At 31.6% G+C, this 16,357-nt stretch overlaps 1 protein-coding gene across 1 annotated transcript; it reads left to right on the top strand.

Annotated features, from left to right (window-relative positions):
- Positions 1 to 1,515: 1,515 nt before the first annotated feature.
- LOC111014630 (receptor-like protein 6) lies at positions 1,516 to 5,043 on the top strand. The gene has a single exon (XM_022289421.2). The coding sequence runs from the start codon at positions 1,688 to 1,690 to the stop codon at positions 4,913 to 4,915; it is 3,228 nt and encodes a 1,075-aa protein (XP_022145113.1). The 5' UTR covers positions 1,516 to 1,687; the 3' UTR covers positions 4,916 to 5,043.
- Positions 5,044 to 16,357: the final 11,314 nt, after the last annotated feature.

Genomic DNA, 16,357 nt, shown 5'->3' with positions numbered 1-16,357 from the left:
TTTTTAAGAAATCGTCATAAATTTTATAATATTGAAGTGTTATTTGAATGAAAAGTTTGAAAGTTATTAGTAATTCCCTAATATATCTTTTATTTTTGAATTAATAGATAGGTTAATATAAAACATTAACAATTTTTATAAAACAAAAAATTGTATAAAACTAATTTTAATCATTAATAAAATTTTAAATGATATAATATTCTATTAATAATAATAGATAGGCTATATTATTTATATTTCATGATAAAAATTATTGTAATAATTATAAAAGATTATGTAATTAGATATAGATTCGTTCTAGGTAATTAATTAGTTAAATAAAAAATCCACAATTCACTGCCATCAGAAAAATTATCTAAAATGATTTGTAAATTGTCAAATCAACTCACTTCTAAATTCATAAATATTTTGAATGGTCGAAAATAACTTGGAAATTGTCCAAACGATTGAAGTCATTGAAATTTGTCCAAATTCATTAGGCCAGCTGTCTTCCACCAATGCTTGTCCAAAATATAAAATAAATAAATAAACCAAATATTTCTCTTTCTTTTTCTTTTTCACGTGCTGAATGAAAAAGAAATAAAAAGAAAGGTGTTATAATTTAAGGCCAACTTAAAAAAAAAATATATATATATATATATATATATAGCAAAATTAGTAAAATAGCAACTATGTTTTCGTTTTTCAAATATAGCATTTTTTCAAAAATAAAATGAGGCTCATGTATTAAATGACAACATTGCCATGCAGGCCCAAATCCGAGTCCAGAAAACCTTACATTTCGATTTTCCTCTGATTTCCATGTGATATAAATGTGATATACTAGTGTGTGTGTGATATATTACTGATATGAGTGTGTGATATACTACTGATATGTATATCTGATATACATGTGATATACTATTTATATGAGTGTCCGATATACTACTGATATGAGTGTTTGATATACTACTGAAATGACTGTTTGATATACTACCGATATGATTGTCTGATATACTATTGATGTAATAATCTGATTTAAATATGATATGATGTTGATTTTACTTTAACAGATGAATGAAATATGGTATTTTAATTCAAAAGTGCAACAATATTCAAAATTAGAATAAATAGATAACATTTTCAATATGCTAGCACCAACCCAAATAGAAATCTTTTAAAATTAGTGCATCTAATTCGCCAAATATCTGAAAATAGCCCACAAGATACATTGATATTAAACCTAAATGGGAACTTTGTAAGATTTGGATCGAGGGAGTTTAACTTGATTACAAGTCTAAACTGTTTTAATGAATATCCTAATATTGACCAGATTCAGGTGTACATTAGATGTATATCAGAGGTACATTAGATGTATATCGGAAGTATATCAGAGGTGCATCGAATGTACATCATATATAAATTAAATGTATATCAGATACAGATATACATCAGATGTAGATTAGATGTATATCAGATATCATAAAGGTAAAATTGAAATAATAAAAATTCCGAAAATAAAAATTTAAATATTTTGCAATATTTGAAAATTTTAAAAACTGGTGGCATTCTCTGAAATACATAAAATATTTTTTGCTACCTACTACAAATACCCTACAATTTATAATTAAAATGCAATTAAAAAGAAAAAATAAAGAACTCAATATAAAAACTTGAAGCTAAAAGCACAGTTTGGCAGGCATTTATCATGGCTGTGCTAATATATCAAGTGTGCAGCTTCTTCCTTCTCTGCTTTCTCTGCAATTTTCTTGTCAATTCTCATCATCTCTGTGATCCAAAAGAAAGCTTGGCTCTATTGGAGTTCAAGAAAGGGTTTTCATTGAATGAATCTTCGTCAAGTAGTTGCAGTAAGTTGTGGGGGCAAACTTTTTATCCAAAGACAGCGACATGGAAGGAGAGCACGGATTGCTGCTCATGGGATGGCGTGGAGTGCGATGAAGAAGGAGAAGGCCATGTCATTGGACTTGACATCAGCTGCAGTTGGCTCACTGGAACTCTCCATCCCAACAGCACTCTTTTCACTCTCTCCCACCTCCAAAGTTTGAATCTTTCTTCCAACTCTTTTAATTTATCTCCACTCTCCCCTCAATTCGGAACGTTTCAGAAATTGAGGGTTCTGGATCTTTCCTCATCCTCCTTTAAAGGGGACGTTCCAATCGAAATATCACATTTTTCTAAGTTGGTTTCTCTCGATCTTTCTTCGAATTACCTCAAATTCTCCAACTTTGTTATGAATCAGCTCGTTCACAACCTAACCAATTTAAGGAATTTTGCAGTTGCTGGTGTGGATCTCTCAGGCATCACACCCACTTCTTTTACCAACCTCTCTCTCTCTTTAGCTTCTCTTCGTCTTTCTTTGTGTGGGTTGAGTGGGAATTTTCCAGCCCACATTATGAGTCTTCCAAGTTTGCGTGTGTTACAGCTTGATGCTAACAATGAACTCAAGGGACATCTGCCCATCACTAATTGGAGTAAATCTCTTGAAATTTTAGATCTTGGATCAACTAATTTTTCAAGAGAGATTCCTAACTCCATTGGTAATGCCAAGTTGTTGAGGTATTTAGACCTCGGATTCTGCAAGTTCACCGGTGGAATTCCAAAATCAATAGGAAACCTTACACAGCTCAATTCCATTGTTCTCTCTGGAAATAAGTTGAATGGCCAACTTCCGGATACATGGAATAACCTTCAAAAGCTGACTAATTTTGTAATCGATTCAAATTCTTTTGAGGGTCAGCTGCCAAATTCTGTTTTCCACCTCACCCAGCTCTCCAACTTGGCAGCTTCATCTAATTTCCTTTCAGGTTCTTTGCCTGCAAATGTTTCTTTGAAAAATCTTATTGATTTGAGATTGGAAGACAACTTATTCATTAGTGTCATACCTTGTTGGATATATGAACTGCCTCGCTTAAACTACCTGGATCTCTCTCGTAACAATTTCAATGTTTCCATGGGGGATTTCATATCCAACTCCTTGGAGTTTCTTGGTTTAAGTGGAAACAACTTGCAAGGTGAAATCTCTGAGTCTATTTATACACAACCGAATCTTACAACTTTACTCTTGGGGTCGAATAACTTAAGTGGGGTTTTGAATTTAAACATGATGTTGAGAATTAAAAGTCTGACATGGCTTGAAATTTCCAACAATAACCAACTTTCAGTACACTATACCAATGTTAGCTTTGGGAGTAATCTTGTTCGCATTGATATGGGCTCCTTAAAATTAGAAAAATTCCCCTACTTTTTAAGACATCAGAAGAACTTGAACCATCTAAACCTTTCAGATAATCAAATTCAAGGGGAAATTCCCAAGTGGTTTACTGAATTGAGTGTTCTGATTACCCTGGATCTTTCTCATAATTTTTTGTCCTCAGGAATAGAGCTTCTCATCACTTTGAATAATCTTGGCCAGCTCATTCTTGATTTTAACTTGTTCAATAAGCTACCCATTCTTATGCTATCACCATTATTGTACGGATTTAGTGCTTCAAATAATCAACTTAGTGGAAATATCCATCCTTCAATCTGCCAAGCCACCAACCTTAATTTCCTAGATTTGTCCAATAATAGCTTGAGTGGTGAAATTCCATCTTGTATGTTCAACTTGAATGCGCTTCAGTTTTTGGAATTGAAAAGGAACAACTTTTCCGGTGCTATTCTCATCCCACCTCCAGTGATTATTGTTTACACTGCTTCAGAAAATCAGTTGACTGGAGAAATTCCCCCTTCAATCTGTCATGCCACCTACATTACTATCCTAACTCTCTCTAATAATCACCTAAGTGGTACAATTCCCCCATGTCTAACAAACATGACTTATCTTTCAGCATTGGATTTGAAAAGTAACAACTTTTCTGGGACTATTCCGACCATTTTTTCGAGAGGAAGTCAATTGAGAAGCCTTGATTTGAACAACAACCAAATGGAAGGAGAACTGCCACCATCTTTGTTGAACTGTGAGAATCTTCAAGTTTTGAACATTGGGAATAACAAGATAACAGGTTACTTCCCTCACTGGTTACAATCTGCGTCGAGTTTGCAAGTTCTTATCCTTCGATCCAATCGATTTTATGGTCATATCAACAACTCCATGACACGGCACTCTTTTCCAAACCTGCGAATCATTGATCTGTCACGCAATTATTTCAGCGGGCCACTGCCGTCAAACTTGTTTAAAAACTTGATAGCCATGAAACAAGTTGAAGCGAGAAACCAAAAACTGCACCCTTCATTTGAATCTGCCATTCGACCTTTCTATCAAGACACAGTGGTGGTATCATTGAAAGGGTTGGAACTAAAGTTGGAAAGAATTCTACTTATATTCAAAGCTATTGATTTGTCGAGTAACAATTTTAGTGGAGAAGTACCAAAGTCAATTGGGATGCTCATATCTCTAAAAGGTCTCATCCTTTCACACAACAAGCTTACAGGCAGAATTCCTACGTCGTTTGGGAATCTGAACAATCTCGAATGGTTAGATCTTTCTTCGAATAGACTATCTGGTAACATTCCTCCTCAGTTGGCTGTTCTTACATTTCTCTCCTTTTTGAATCTCTCACAAAATCAGCTCTCAGGACCAATTCCCCAAGGAAAACAGTTTGCTACTTTCGAGAATTCTTCGTACATCGGAAACCTTGGACTGTGTGGGTTTCCTCTGCCAAAATGTGATGCAGAAAAGGATCCTAAACCTCAACTACAACATGACGAAGAAGATGACATTTTTGGAAAAGGGTTTTGGTGGAAAGTTGTGTTCATGGGGTATGGATGTGGAATGGTATTTGGAATATTTGTTGGGTATATTCTTTTTCGAATTGGGAAACCTCAATGGATTGTGGCAATGGTTGAAGGCAAAAGAAGTTCACAGAGACAAATGGCAAAGAGGAGGAATTGTTGGCCTAAGAAAAGAACTGACTAGAGGAGTTGCGTTTCATCATCAATAAGTAGTTAGTACAAAATTTTCAATTTCTCAAATTAGATGCATTTCGTGTAGTCATGATCAATGTACGGTGCTATTGTGAATTATTTGTTGACTGTCAATTTTCACGTTTTTTGTGTTTTGATTTCACAGTTTAAAATATGTTTTTAAATTCAAGAAACATTTAAAGTACTTGCAAGTAAATTTAAGGTGGTTTTAGGACGTGTTTGGGAGTGATTTTGGCATTTAGAAAATTGATTTTTATAGTATCGCTTTGAGGATGATTTTGAAAAATCAATTATACTTAAATTTGTTTTTTCTAAAATCACTGATTCCAGCATCACTCTCAAACACATATTTAATATGTTTCTAGAAAGTATGCTATAAACGTTATGAGATTAAATTCAATAAGTTCATATGCCTTCCAATACGAGATTAAATTTAATGGTGAGAAACACATTCATAGCTTATGTATATGAGAGAAATATTTGTTTCATTATGTTTTATTTTACACGTGTTTTAAAGCTATAGTTACTAAACCATCTTCACGTACTAAATATGAATGTTTACACTTTGACTGATGAAATTTTTTAGGTTGGACTAAAATCTTTTACCAACTTAAAATATAAAGATCTAAATTGATAAATACTAAAGTTCATGAATTAAATTGTTACAAGTTTTAAACCATATATAAAGATTATATCTTTTTAAATGGTTACATATGAAACTTCAACAACTAAATCATTATGTAAATTAAAATAGTAAAAATTGTATTTTTTAATTGTCAACATGATTATAGCTCATTGGTTAAGGTATATCACTATAAGAAAAATGGCTTTTAGGGATGTTTTGTAGCGACGAAAGATCAATTTTTTCGCTAAAAAAACGACAAAGAGGTAATTCGTCCCAAATTTTGGTGACAAGAAGGTATTTCGTCACTAAATGTATTTCATCGCAAATAATAGCATTGAAAACATATTTAGTCCCTAAAAAGGCGCATTTTGAAAATAAAACAAGGCCGTTTTGTTGTAGGCAACGATACATATTTGGTTAAAAAACAAGTTTTGTCCCTGTACAAGTTGGTAACGTTTTAGTCTCTGTACTTTTCTTAAAGTAACAATTTAGTCTATGAACTTCAACTTGTAACGATTTAGTCCCTGTAGTTTAAAATTTATAACAATTTAGTCTCTATCGTAATTTTTTTTATTAAGATGATGTGTCAATCATAAAACAATTTAATCTTTCTAATTCATAAACATATTTGGTCTCTCTTTAGTTTATCAATCTATACATATAAGAAACTTAGCAAAAAAAAAAAAAAAACTAAATTGTTACCGACTTTAAATTCCAATGACTAAATTATTACCTATTAAAGTTTAAGGACTAAATTGTTATTAATTTGAAAGTACATGGACTAAATCGTTACAAATTAAAGTTCAGAGATTAAATTATTACTTTCGTAAAAGGTACAAGGACTAAAAATATTTTTTAACCTACATATTTTCTTCGCCACCATAAAACAACGCTGTTTTGAGGTGAAAAAAACCCTTAGGTAAATTTATTTGTTTTTGGAAACTTATTTTTGCTTGATTTGTCCTTTAATATCCTATTTTTGTGTAGATTTATTTGCAGATAGGGGGTTATTTTTCCCCGGAGTTTGTTGGTTCATCTTGGGGCTCGGCATTTTATTTGGTACAATTTTTATTCTTTTGATTTTATTTAAAAATATGTGTATGATTCAGTTTGGAATATTTGTTAGGAACTTGAAGGTTTGGAATCGGTTTAGATTTTATTTAAAGTATGTATATTTGAATTAGATTGTAATCGATTTGGAATTTGCGCTTTAAATATATTTTAGAATTTGATTAAATTTTAGTTTATTATTGTTGTTGTTAGGTTTTTTTTAGTTTATTATTATTGTTGTTATGGTTCACTAGCATTTATTCTTGACCGTGGATTGTGGATTTTGTTTAAGTTTATTGACGGAGCTTTTGATTTTGAGTATGATATTGGCGTAGTGGGGGAGACTTTGATGCTTTTGTGGGATGTTTTTTTTTATTATTATATTAATTGATGTTTGTTGTTAGTGTCTTATGTTTTAGATTTACTTATTAAAGGATTCCACATATCCAGTCGATTGGGTCTAATCCTTTCCGATTGAATCTCAAAACTTCGAACGGTCAGATTCGATTCAGTCCTCATTCTTTCTTAAATAAAGCTCGCGCTTGAGCTTTTAATAGCATGGGCAGGTCGGCCGAGGGGTGGAGGATGTATTATGGAGTTTAGTGTTGAATTTAAAACTTATTTTGAGTTTGTAGTTTGAGATTATAAAGTTTGTTGATCTTGAACTTTTGATGGGCTTGTTGGAGTTTGAACTTTTAATTTATTGTTGGAGCTTGAACTTTTGGATGTGTTTTATGTTTTTTCTTGGAACACTATAAGAAAAATGGATTTTGGCAATATGTTTGTAGCAACGAAAATTGCATTCTTTGCTCGGTGACGAAAGGAAAAAACGTTGCAAAACAAGCAACTAAAATCGCAATGTGAATTTTGATTTAGATTTTGTTGTTGAAGCTTTTGGTTGATTTTATGCCTTATGTTTTAGATCTATAGAATTGAACGTCAACTTTTGAATGTAAACTTTGTTTGTTGTTGGAGCTTGAAACATTTGGATATAGAGTGTAATAAGTTTTTTTTGGAGCTTTAGAATTATATTTTTTTGTCTTCTATGGATGTGAAGTTTGTTGTTGGAGATTGAATTTTTGAACGTGTCTTATGTTTATTGTTGGAACTTAAATTTTTGAATGTGCTGTATGTTTGTGGTTAGAGTTTGAAACTTTTGAATACGAAGTTTGTTATGGAGTTCATTGTTAGAATTTTTATTTTGTTGTTGGAGCTTTTGAATGTGTCTTGAATGGAGCTTATGTAAATATGTTCCATGAATGTTTCTTATGTTTGTTATATTTTGATTTGAATTGTATTTTTAGTTCGCCAAGAAGGTCGATCACATGTTATTATTTGTGCAGGATTGAAATAATAATGTCTAATGATCATGTCGAGTTATGCTTGATTATCCGATAAACTTGTCACTATTATTGTAATAAATGCTATGTAAAGAACGTATATTTTATATTAAAATTATGTACATTTTGAATTTGAAGTTTGGATTATGTTATGGATTATCCCAGTTTAAGTTTAATGTGATTTATATAATTTAACTTTATTATAATTTATCATATTTTTTAGAATCACAGGAAATATATATATCTTTATATTGAGCCACAAAATCACATAATGTCACAATAAAAAAAGGGAACAAATAACATATAAGTAAAAAAAAAAAAAAAAAGCATGACAAAACAAATTGTCGTCGCATAGTCATTTTTGCTACTTTCATCGCTGGACTTAGCGACGGAAAGTAGCTTTTTTAGCTAGAGGTAGCAACGAGAACATCTTTCGTTGCTCGAGTTAGTGACGAAACATGTTTTCGTCGCGGGAGTCCTTTAGCGACTTCGTTCCAGTAACTGAGCTGGTGACAAATATTTTTTCGTCACTGAACACCTTCAACGATAACAATCTCGCTTTAGTGACGAAAACATTTCATTGCTGAAGCCAAATTTTCTTGTAGTGTATATATCATGCTCCTCCCTTAGAGGTCTAAGGTTCAATCCCTCATCGACGCACACTCTCGTTCTCGAGATTACTGTCCTCTTACTCTTACTATCCCACATACCATTTGCTCCGAATTTGAGTTCTAACTTAAGCATCAGAGTGCATTCGAGTTGAAACTTCTTAGGATTAGCAGTGAAAGAAAGAGCTCGCCAGAGATTGACTTATTGCTTCCTATCGACCTCTGTAGTTATATATATAACTTATACTGATGTACTCACATAAGTTCTAGTTCCAACTAATATATTTAGTATGAAAACTACGTCAATGTATATATTATTTATAATTGATATATCTTATATATAATATATCAATTGATAAATTGGTAATTTTTAGAATGATTATATAGTTTTCAGAAACAATGCTAAAAACTGTTATAATAACCCTTTTATTAATTGATTCGTGGTACTTGAAATATATGAAAGATATGTTCCTAATATGAAGAATATTATTTCATTTTCCTAATGAATCTTATCGAATTTGTAGTAATTATCACAATTTAAATTCGTGATCAAATAAAAATCTTTTAGGTCGAACTCTTGCTATATTTCCTTCAATTTTAAAGGTCAATATTCATATTCTTGACTGGTTTGTGTATTTTTCAATATTTGAGGGTTTAAATTTGACAACGCTTCATAAGTTTAAGGTGGTGTGATAAGTCTTGATTAAAAGCTAAAAATAATAGGTTTTCATGTTGGAGGTTATTTAGGATGGAAAGTATATGTTCATGCATATAATTTAGGGATAATGTGCATATTTTGTGATTAAGAACTTGGGCATTTAGTTATAGGTAAATGAGGGCTAATTGGATTTGGCTTTTTAATCCTTGTGTTTTAAATTCATGTTCCCAACAATTTCACCAATTTTTATCCCAAATCTGGTTGCTCATTCAAGCAATTTACAAATTAAATTTTCAAAGAAAATTAATCCCTGTGGAGATGAACTTGGAGTATTTCCATATTATTACTTGTGACAGTGTGCAATTGTACTTACTACTCTCGAGCTATTAAGCAGAGGCGCAATATGGTGATTGATCATTGATCAAGCTGAAAGTTCAAAGATATGATTGTAACAATTTGTATGATTAAGGAGTGGTGATATAAGAGATGCTAGATTTACAAAGTTATAAGGTTGTTGTAGGATATTCTTTGCAAACATTCACAAATATGGCTAACATTAATGAATGACTCCAACCAAGAGCTTAGTTAGAAGGATGGATAACTTTTAGACAAAACTTAGAATCTATGATGGTTATTCCTAGATCCCAAGATACGACTCACTTTATAATTAGCTTGATTGAGACTGATCCAATGAATCGATTAAACTTCAAACCTAAATTGATATTTGAAAAGAAAATAACACCAAAGGGAGTTTAAGAAACAAAATTTTGTGGTTAATTTTAGAGCGTTACAAGCATTTAAAAAGGCCAAATAGAGGTTCAAAATACCAAAGACAGAAGTCTTAAAAATTCAAATAGGAGCTTGGCTCAACGGTCATTAACATATGTCTTTGACTAAGAGGTTCTGAAGTTCGAATCTCCCACCCTCACTTGTTGTACTCGAAAAAATAAAAAAAAAATCTTAAAAACGACTATTAAATACAAATTGAATAAATAAAACCCAGAAAATGAAAACTCAACCGAACATCAATTTGAGAACTCTAAATGTAGGGTGGGTGCCTAAAAACTTGAGCTAAAAAATCATTGTCTCTTCTTGTGCATTAGCCAGCCTAATTTGAAAACGTAACGTGAAAGGTTTAGGTTTTTGAATTTTCTTTGACTTAGCTTTTTATAATAGCTCATTCGGTACATGAACTAGATCAATGGTTGGATTCATATGGAGTGGTTTTGAAATTCTTTTCATCCTAATAATTAATATGTTGTAAACTTCTCCTCTGTACATCTCACCAACGACTCTATGAGAGAAGGTTTAAGAGAAGTTAAATGGACGTTGACTCTACTCTTTCTTCTGTAAATCTGTTCACTCAAAAGATCAAGGCTAGAGAACATGAAAATCATAGTGGTAATAATGGTAATTAATTACAAGGTTTTAAACAGTATATCAATAATAATTGAGCTGGAGGAAATTGGAATAATAATCCTGTAAGGGAAATTTTAAGACATTCTCTTGCAAAGCTAATTTTTTATATTATCTTTGTTGTTGTCTGCCTAATTTTCCTTTTATCTAATCTACAGTTACTCTCAGAAAGAAGAAAAAAATGTAGTCTATGAAAATATTTGTGTAAGAATCTTTTAATTTTATTATTATTTTTTTAAGTATAACACGTGAGGGACATGAGATTCGAACCCACGATTTTTGATTATACATAGTATTTTAAACCATTAAACTAAGTTGAAGTTGACCTATATTAAAATCTTTGTTGCGAGATCAATTATGGTGATGATAATTTCGTTACTCGACAAGGAAATTAACGTCTCCTCCCCAATCATTTAAGATGGAATTAAATTGGAAAAACCTAACAAAAATGTAACCGGAACATATTTATTATGTTTTGGCAAACAAGTTGATGGGATTGCTATGAAGTTTCAAAAGTCTACATCAAAATTGATGAGATAGACTGATTCTTTTTCTTCCCTTTTCTCGCCTTAATAGAAGGACATGTTTGGTTGTCAATTCAAATTTTATTTATTAATTTTAAATTTTTTGAATCAAATGCATTTTACGGATTTATTTTTCAAAAATTGTTTTGGATCCTGTGATCAAATAGTGAAAATTACGAAAAAAAGAAAAGAAAATTATGTTTTTTTGTGTTTTCGGATTTTGAATTAAACTTTAAAATGCAGAATTAAAGTTAAAAATAAAGCAAAAAATTCTTGATAGATATATTATCTCATGTTATAAACTCATTTCATTTTTTTTTATTAAAATTAAAATATGTAAAATATAATATATCATAAATGATACGTTATTGTAAAATAATAATTATACAAAATTTATAATAAAAATGTTGATAAATTAATTAATATTATTTTCGATTGAACTAAATATTTAGCCTGTGACTACTACTAATTTATAAATATATTACCAAACACACATTGAACAACCTTTTAAATTGTGATTCTGTAAGAGTGTTTTCGTAATTTTGAGTTTTTTTTAAAAAGAAAAAGAAAAGAAAAGAATAAAAGAAAAGAAAAGAGAAGTGGGAAAGTGAGATGTGTGTGTTGTGGAGGAAGCCAGGTGGAGATGAAAAACAAAAGGAAAAAAAAAAAGAGGAAACAGAGAAGAAAACCAAAGAAAAAGAAGAGAAGGAAAAAAAAGAAAAGGAAAATGATTGGAAATTGAAGCAAAGGGAACGTGAAGTGGGTTTTGGTTGGAAATAAATTGGGGTATAACCAAGTTGGAATTTGTGTACTGTATGTCCCATTTGTAAGGAAAATGAGAGAGAAAGAAGTGTAATTGGATTGTAGAGAGAGAATTGGGTTATTGATTAAATTTATGGTTTGATTTGAAGAATTGTAGAGTTTAATTGGGAATTGAGTGTGAATTGAAATTTCATTGGTTATTATTTAAGGACGATCGGAAATTGGAGCAGCGTACCAACCCAATTCACCTCATTCATTGGATTTGTGAGTGATTATTTTACTAAATATTTTAAGATATCTATTATAGAACTTCAAGAAAATATTTATTGCGTATGTTTGATTATTTCTGTTGAGAAATTGAGTTTGCTGAGAATTTATGAATGCTTATGAGAACATAGAAATGTTTTATGATTTTTTGAGAAACTGTTGTGTTTATTGAATATGATTAGAAAGAAACATGTTTAGAAGTGATTTGAGAAAGAAATGTTCTTAGAAAGAAGAAAAAGAAGAATTTTAGAACTGTTTATAAGATTGAGAATTTTATGCAGAAATAAGTTTTCAAACCACCATATTATTGTATTCAAGTGATTACTCGTATGCTATGTGAATGTGTTTCTATAGTATACCCAGAAATAGAAGGTCTTTGGGACCATTTTACTCCACGCTGAGAGAAATACTCTGTTGTGTATATTGAGATTACTCTATGCCAGTAGACTAGAAATAAAATTATTCTGCTGTGCGTATTGGGATTACTCTGTGCCAATAGACCAGAATAGAATGTGGGTACATATGTGGTGTTGAATTTTCTTAACCTGTTTTAGATTTGAAAGAAAATATTTGATAAGTATTCAGAAAGTGTTTTTAGAAAGTATATGTTGTTACAAGTTATGCTCAGAAAATTACTGAATTTTAGTTGCTCAAGTTATTTGAAGTTTTAACAAGAATGTTTATTATTTCAGCTTGATGAAGCTCGTCTTAAGAATTGAAATTTTAGTTGTTTTTATGGAATAAATTTTACGAAATTATTTTCTTAATAAAATGCCACTCACTGAACTTCCAAGCTCACTGTTTATCATTGTTTTTCTCCACCAGGCTGCACCTGAATTTCATAGAGATAGCCGACCAGTTTCTGCCACCCACCGTCTCAGAATTTGCATATCATTTTGTATGTACATCTAGAATGACTCATACTGGAATAATTGTACCTTTTGTGGTTGTACAGCATGTTTAAAAGTCGTGGCCGAGTAGTTATTTTTTAGATAAATTATGTTACACTTTATGTTTTATATGTTGAAGAATAATCTAAATTAGTTTTAGAAATTTAGAAAGAAGTTGACTATAGACTTGGTAGATGGTTGAGGGTCTATGGTCGGCACGTTTTGTCCTATAATTAGTAGGTGTTCAGGGCGGGTCGTGTCAGATTCAATTTTCAAATCTCCTATCAAACATATGTTCAAGAATACTTAAAATAAAGAAGTTTTCTATTAAAATTTATTTTCTCGGATCACCAACTAAACAGAGAGTTCAAATGTGAGAAATATATTTTTGTTGTTGGACAAAGGAAATTAATGTCCTCTCTCCACTCCTGTATGATGGAATTAAATTCAAAAAGTTGGTTGATTTTTCAAAACCTAACAAAAATGAAATTGAACATCTTTATTTCGTTTTGGCAAAAAAAAGTTGATGGATTGCTACGAAGTTTCAAAAGTCTACATCAAAATTTATGAGACAGACGACTAATTCCTTCTTTTTCCATTCTCTGCCTTATTTAATATATGGTATTTATAATAGATGGCTAAGTGCACGTTTGGTTGGTAATTCAAATTTTGTTTCTTATTTTCAGATTCATTGAACGCAATTGATTTAGGGTTTGACAGATTTATTTTTTAAAATTGTTTTCAAATTTTGTGATCTAAATAGTAAAAATTATGAAAACAACTTTTTTAGGGTCTGTTTGATAATGTTTCTTGTTTCTGTTTCTTTATTAAAAATAAAGAAAAATGTATTGCATGGTTTCAATATCCAAGAATTCTCGTATGATCAAACAATCTTTTTATTTATGTTTTGAAATAAATTGGAAATAGGAACAAGAAATTAGAAACTTGTATGGTTGTTTCCAAATTTTTTATATAATTGTGAGAATGTTCTCAAAAAAGTAGAAACAAGAAAAAAGTTAGTTGTAAAATGCTCAGATTTCTTAAGAAAATTGGAAACGAGAAATAACAAACGACAACGTTACCAAACGAGCTCTTAAATTTCCATTGTTTTCAGATTTTGAATTTGAAAGTTTAAGATGTAGAATTACATTAAAAAAGATAAAAACTTTGATAAATATATTATTCATGTAATCAATTCATTTTATTTTTGTTTAAATTGTATAACATTTTAAAATAATAATTATACAAAATTAATTACAAAAATGTTAATAAATTAATTAATATTATTTTAGATTTAAACTAAATATTTAGTGGGTAACTACTATGAGTATAATTGCTAAATATACGTTAAATAATTTTTTAAATTGATATTCAATTACCAAATCTACTACCAAACACATATCTAAGAACACAAAAAACAAAGAATACAATCATGTTGTTCATTTAATCCATTGTTTTCATATTTCAATTTTCTGATCACCAACCAAACGCATCCTAAATATTTTGACATATTTTAAATATGACAAATCTTTTTGAATTTTGCATAATGATTAAGGGAAAAAAAAGCAAGCAATAAAAGCAATTTATAGGCACAATACAATGAGTCTCATCCTTGAGCACTCACTATCCTACTTAAAAGAGAGGAATCTAAAGCTAATATAAACAATCATACTAAACAAGGACTCTCTCGAGCCTCAATCAAGCTAACACACCAATAAAATTGGCCAAACAAAATTAGTGAGGTGAAAGAATAGACACACTTCTATTAAAACAGTATTCAAGATTACTAAAGTATAGTCAACAAAGAGCTACAACAAGCTCATCTCCACCGAAGGTGGGGTTTAGTTCAAAACGAAAGGAAAGAAAAGAGTGGGTAGAAAAGAAATGGAGCCCATCGTGCAAGGAAGCTTCTGTAGCAGCAGAGATTTCTCCAGTTTAGTGATGAAGCATGGGTCAGCTCCCTCCTCCGTTGACTTCCTCATCGAAAAATGGGCTAGGAATCTTCTCTGAAATTGATGCCCAAAATGATTTTATGTCCTAGGGCTCTCTGTGGCGGCTGAACACTATTCTTTTATTTTTATTGGGTCCTTAAAATTATGGGTAGCACATAAAAGCTGTACAGACGCGGTAAAAACTGGTGCAAATCAGTTACTGTGCAGACATATGCTAGGGCATCCGGTAGTCTTAGGCTCCAACACATAAGCTATTTTCATTCAAGATCCAGCATCGTCATCAACAGTCTTTGCAACACTCAGCTTAGGCATCCCAAATTCTACAATTCCGGTATAAATAATTACAAAATAAGCTCACTTTATCAAAATTAATGATATTGAGCATTCTAAACAGCTCAGGCGCTTACTTAGCTAAATGCTTATTCTTTTCTAACTAATTAACCAATGACCCTTACGTTTACACACAAAAATTGCTCAATTTATGCCACAAAATACTCTCTTATGGAGAGTTATCAGAAATCCTACGTGGTCTTGTCTCCCATACGTTAGAGACATAGCCACGTGCTCCCATTCGAACTAAGTGGTCTCCGATGCTTCCTTCTTCACTCGAACCCAACGACTCCTAAAAAAAGATTTTCCCTCTGATGACTTGGCACTTCCACCCAAGTCAGTTGTCAAACTAGAGACCTCACCCTTGACCTTAGCACCAACTATAGTCTTTCTCGTGAATGAACTCATTCGCCTACACGACTTCATCAGTTCACTAATCCGTCTAACAACTGGGGTATTATCCTGACAGCATATTGAACACCTCACTCAGCTATTCCCTTTCCCTTTCCTTTACTTCCCAATTGTTTTACTTGAACTGATGACAGATTCTTCTAAATCTGTCATCACTGTCAATGTTGCTAGTTCTTTCAAGTCTCCCCCTTAACTATCTACAGCCCTGTGCATAACCTGTCTCTTTGATCCTCTGACAACGTCAAACCTCAACACATACACTGAAGCTTCTTTGTAGCCAACAACCACTACCTTGGATCCCCTCATGAGTTTTTACCTGTTTTTTGCAAACTCACTTCTATAGCCTTCGTCATCCAATTTCTCCACTGATATCAAATTCATCTTGAAACTGGGTACATACCTGACACCATGCAAAACTAACTCGGTCTCACTGTCAGTCTTCAGACGCACCTCCCCAATTTCTCTAACCTTTGAGAGTTTCTCATTCCTTATCATCACCTGTCATGACTGCCTATAGTGAGGGATGTGAACCAATTCCTATCTGAAGATACATGCACCGAAGCTGCACACCACTATACATTCTGATGACGAATCCACAAAT

This window comes from Momordica charantia (assembly GCF_013281855.1).
Source record: "Momordica charantia cultivar OHB3-1 chromosome 7 unlocalized genomic scaffold, Mcharantia_2.0 BLBB01000007.1, whole genome shotgun sequence".
Lineage (NCBI taxonomy): Eukaryota > Viridiplantae > Streptophyta > Magnoliopsida > Cucurbitales > Cucurbitaceae > Momordica > Momordica charantia.
Note: the sequence above shows the minus strand (reverse complement) of the source record. Positions and strands in the feature narration are given on the sequence as shown.

Bases quoted from the DNA above. Each gene is read 5' to 3' on its own strand.
- LOC111014630 (XM_022289421.2), top strand. From the start codon at position 1,688: ATGGCTGTGCTAATATATCAAGTGTGCAGCTTCTTCCTTCTCTGCTTT.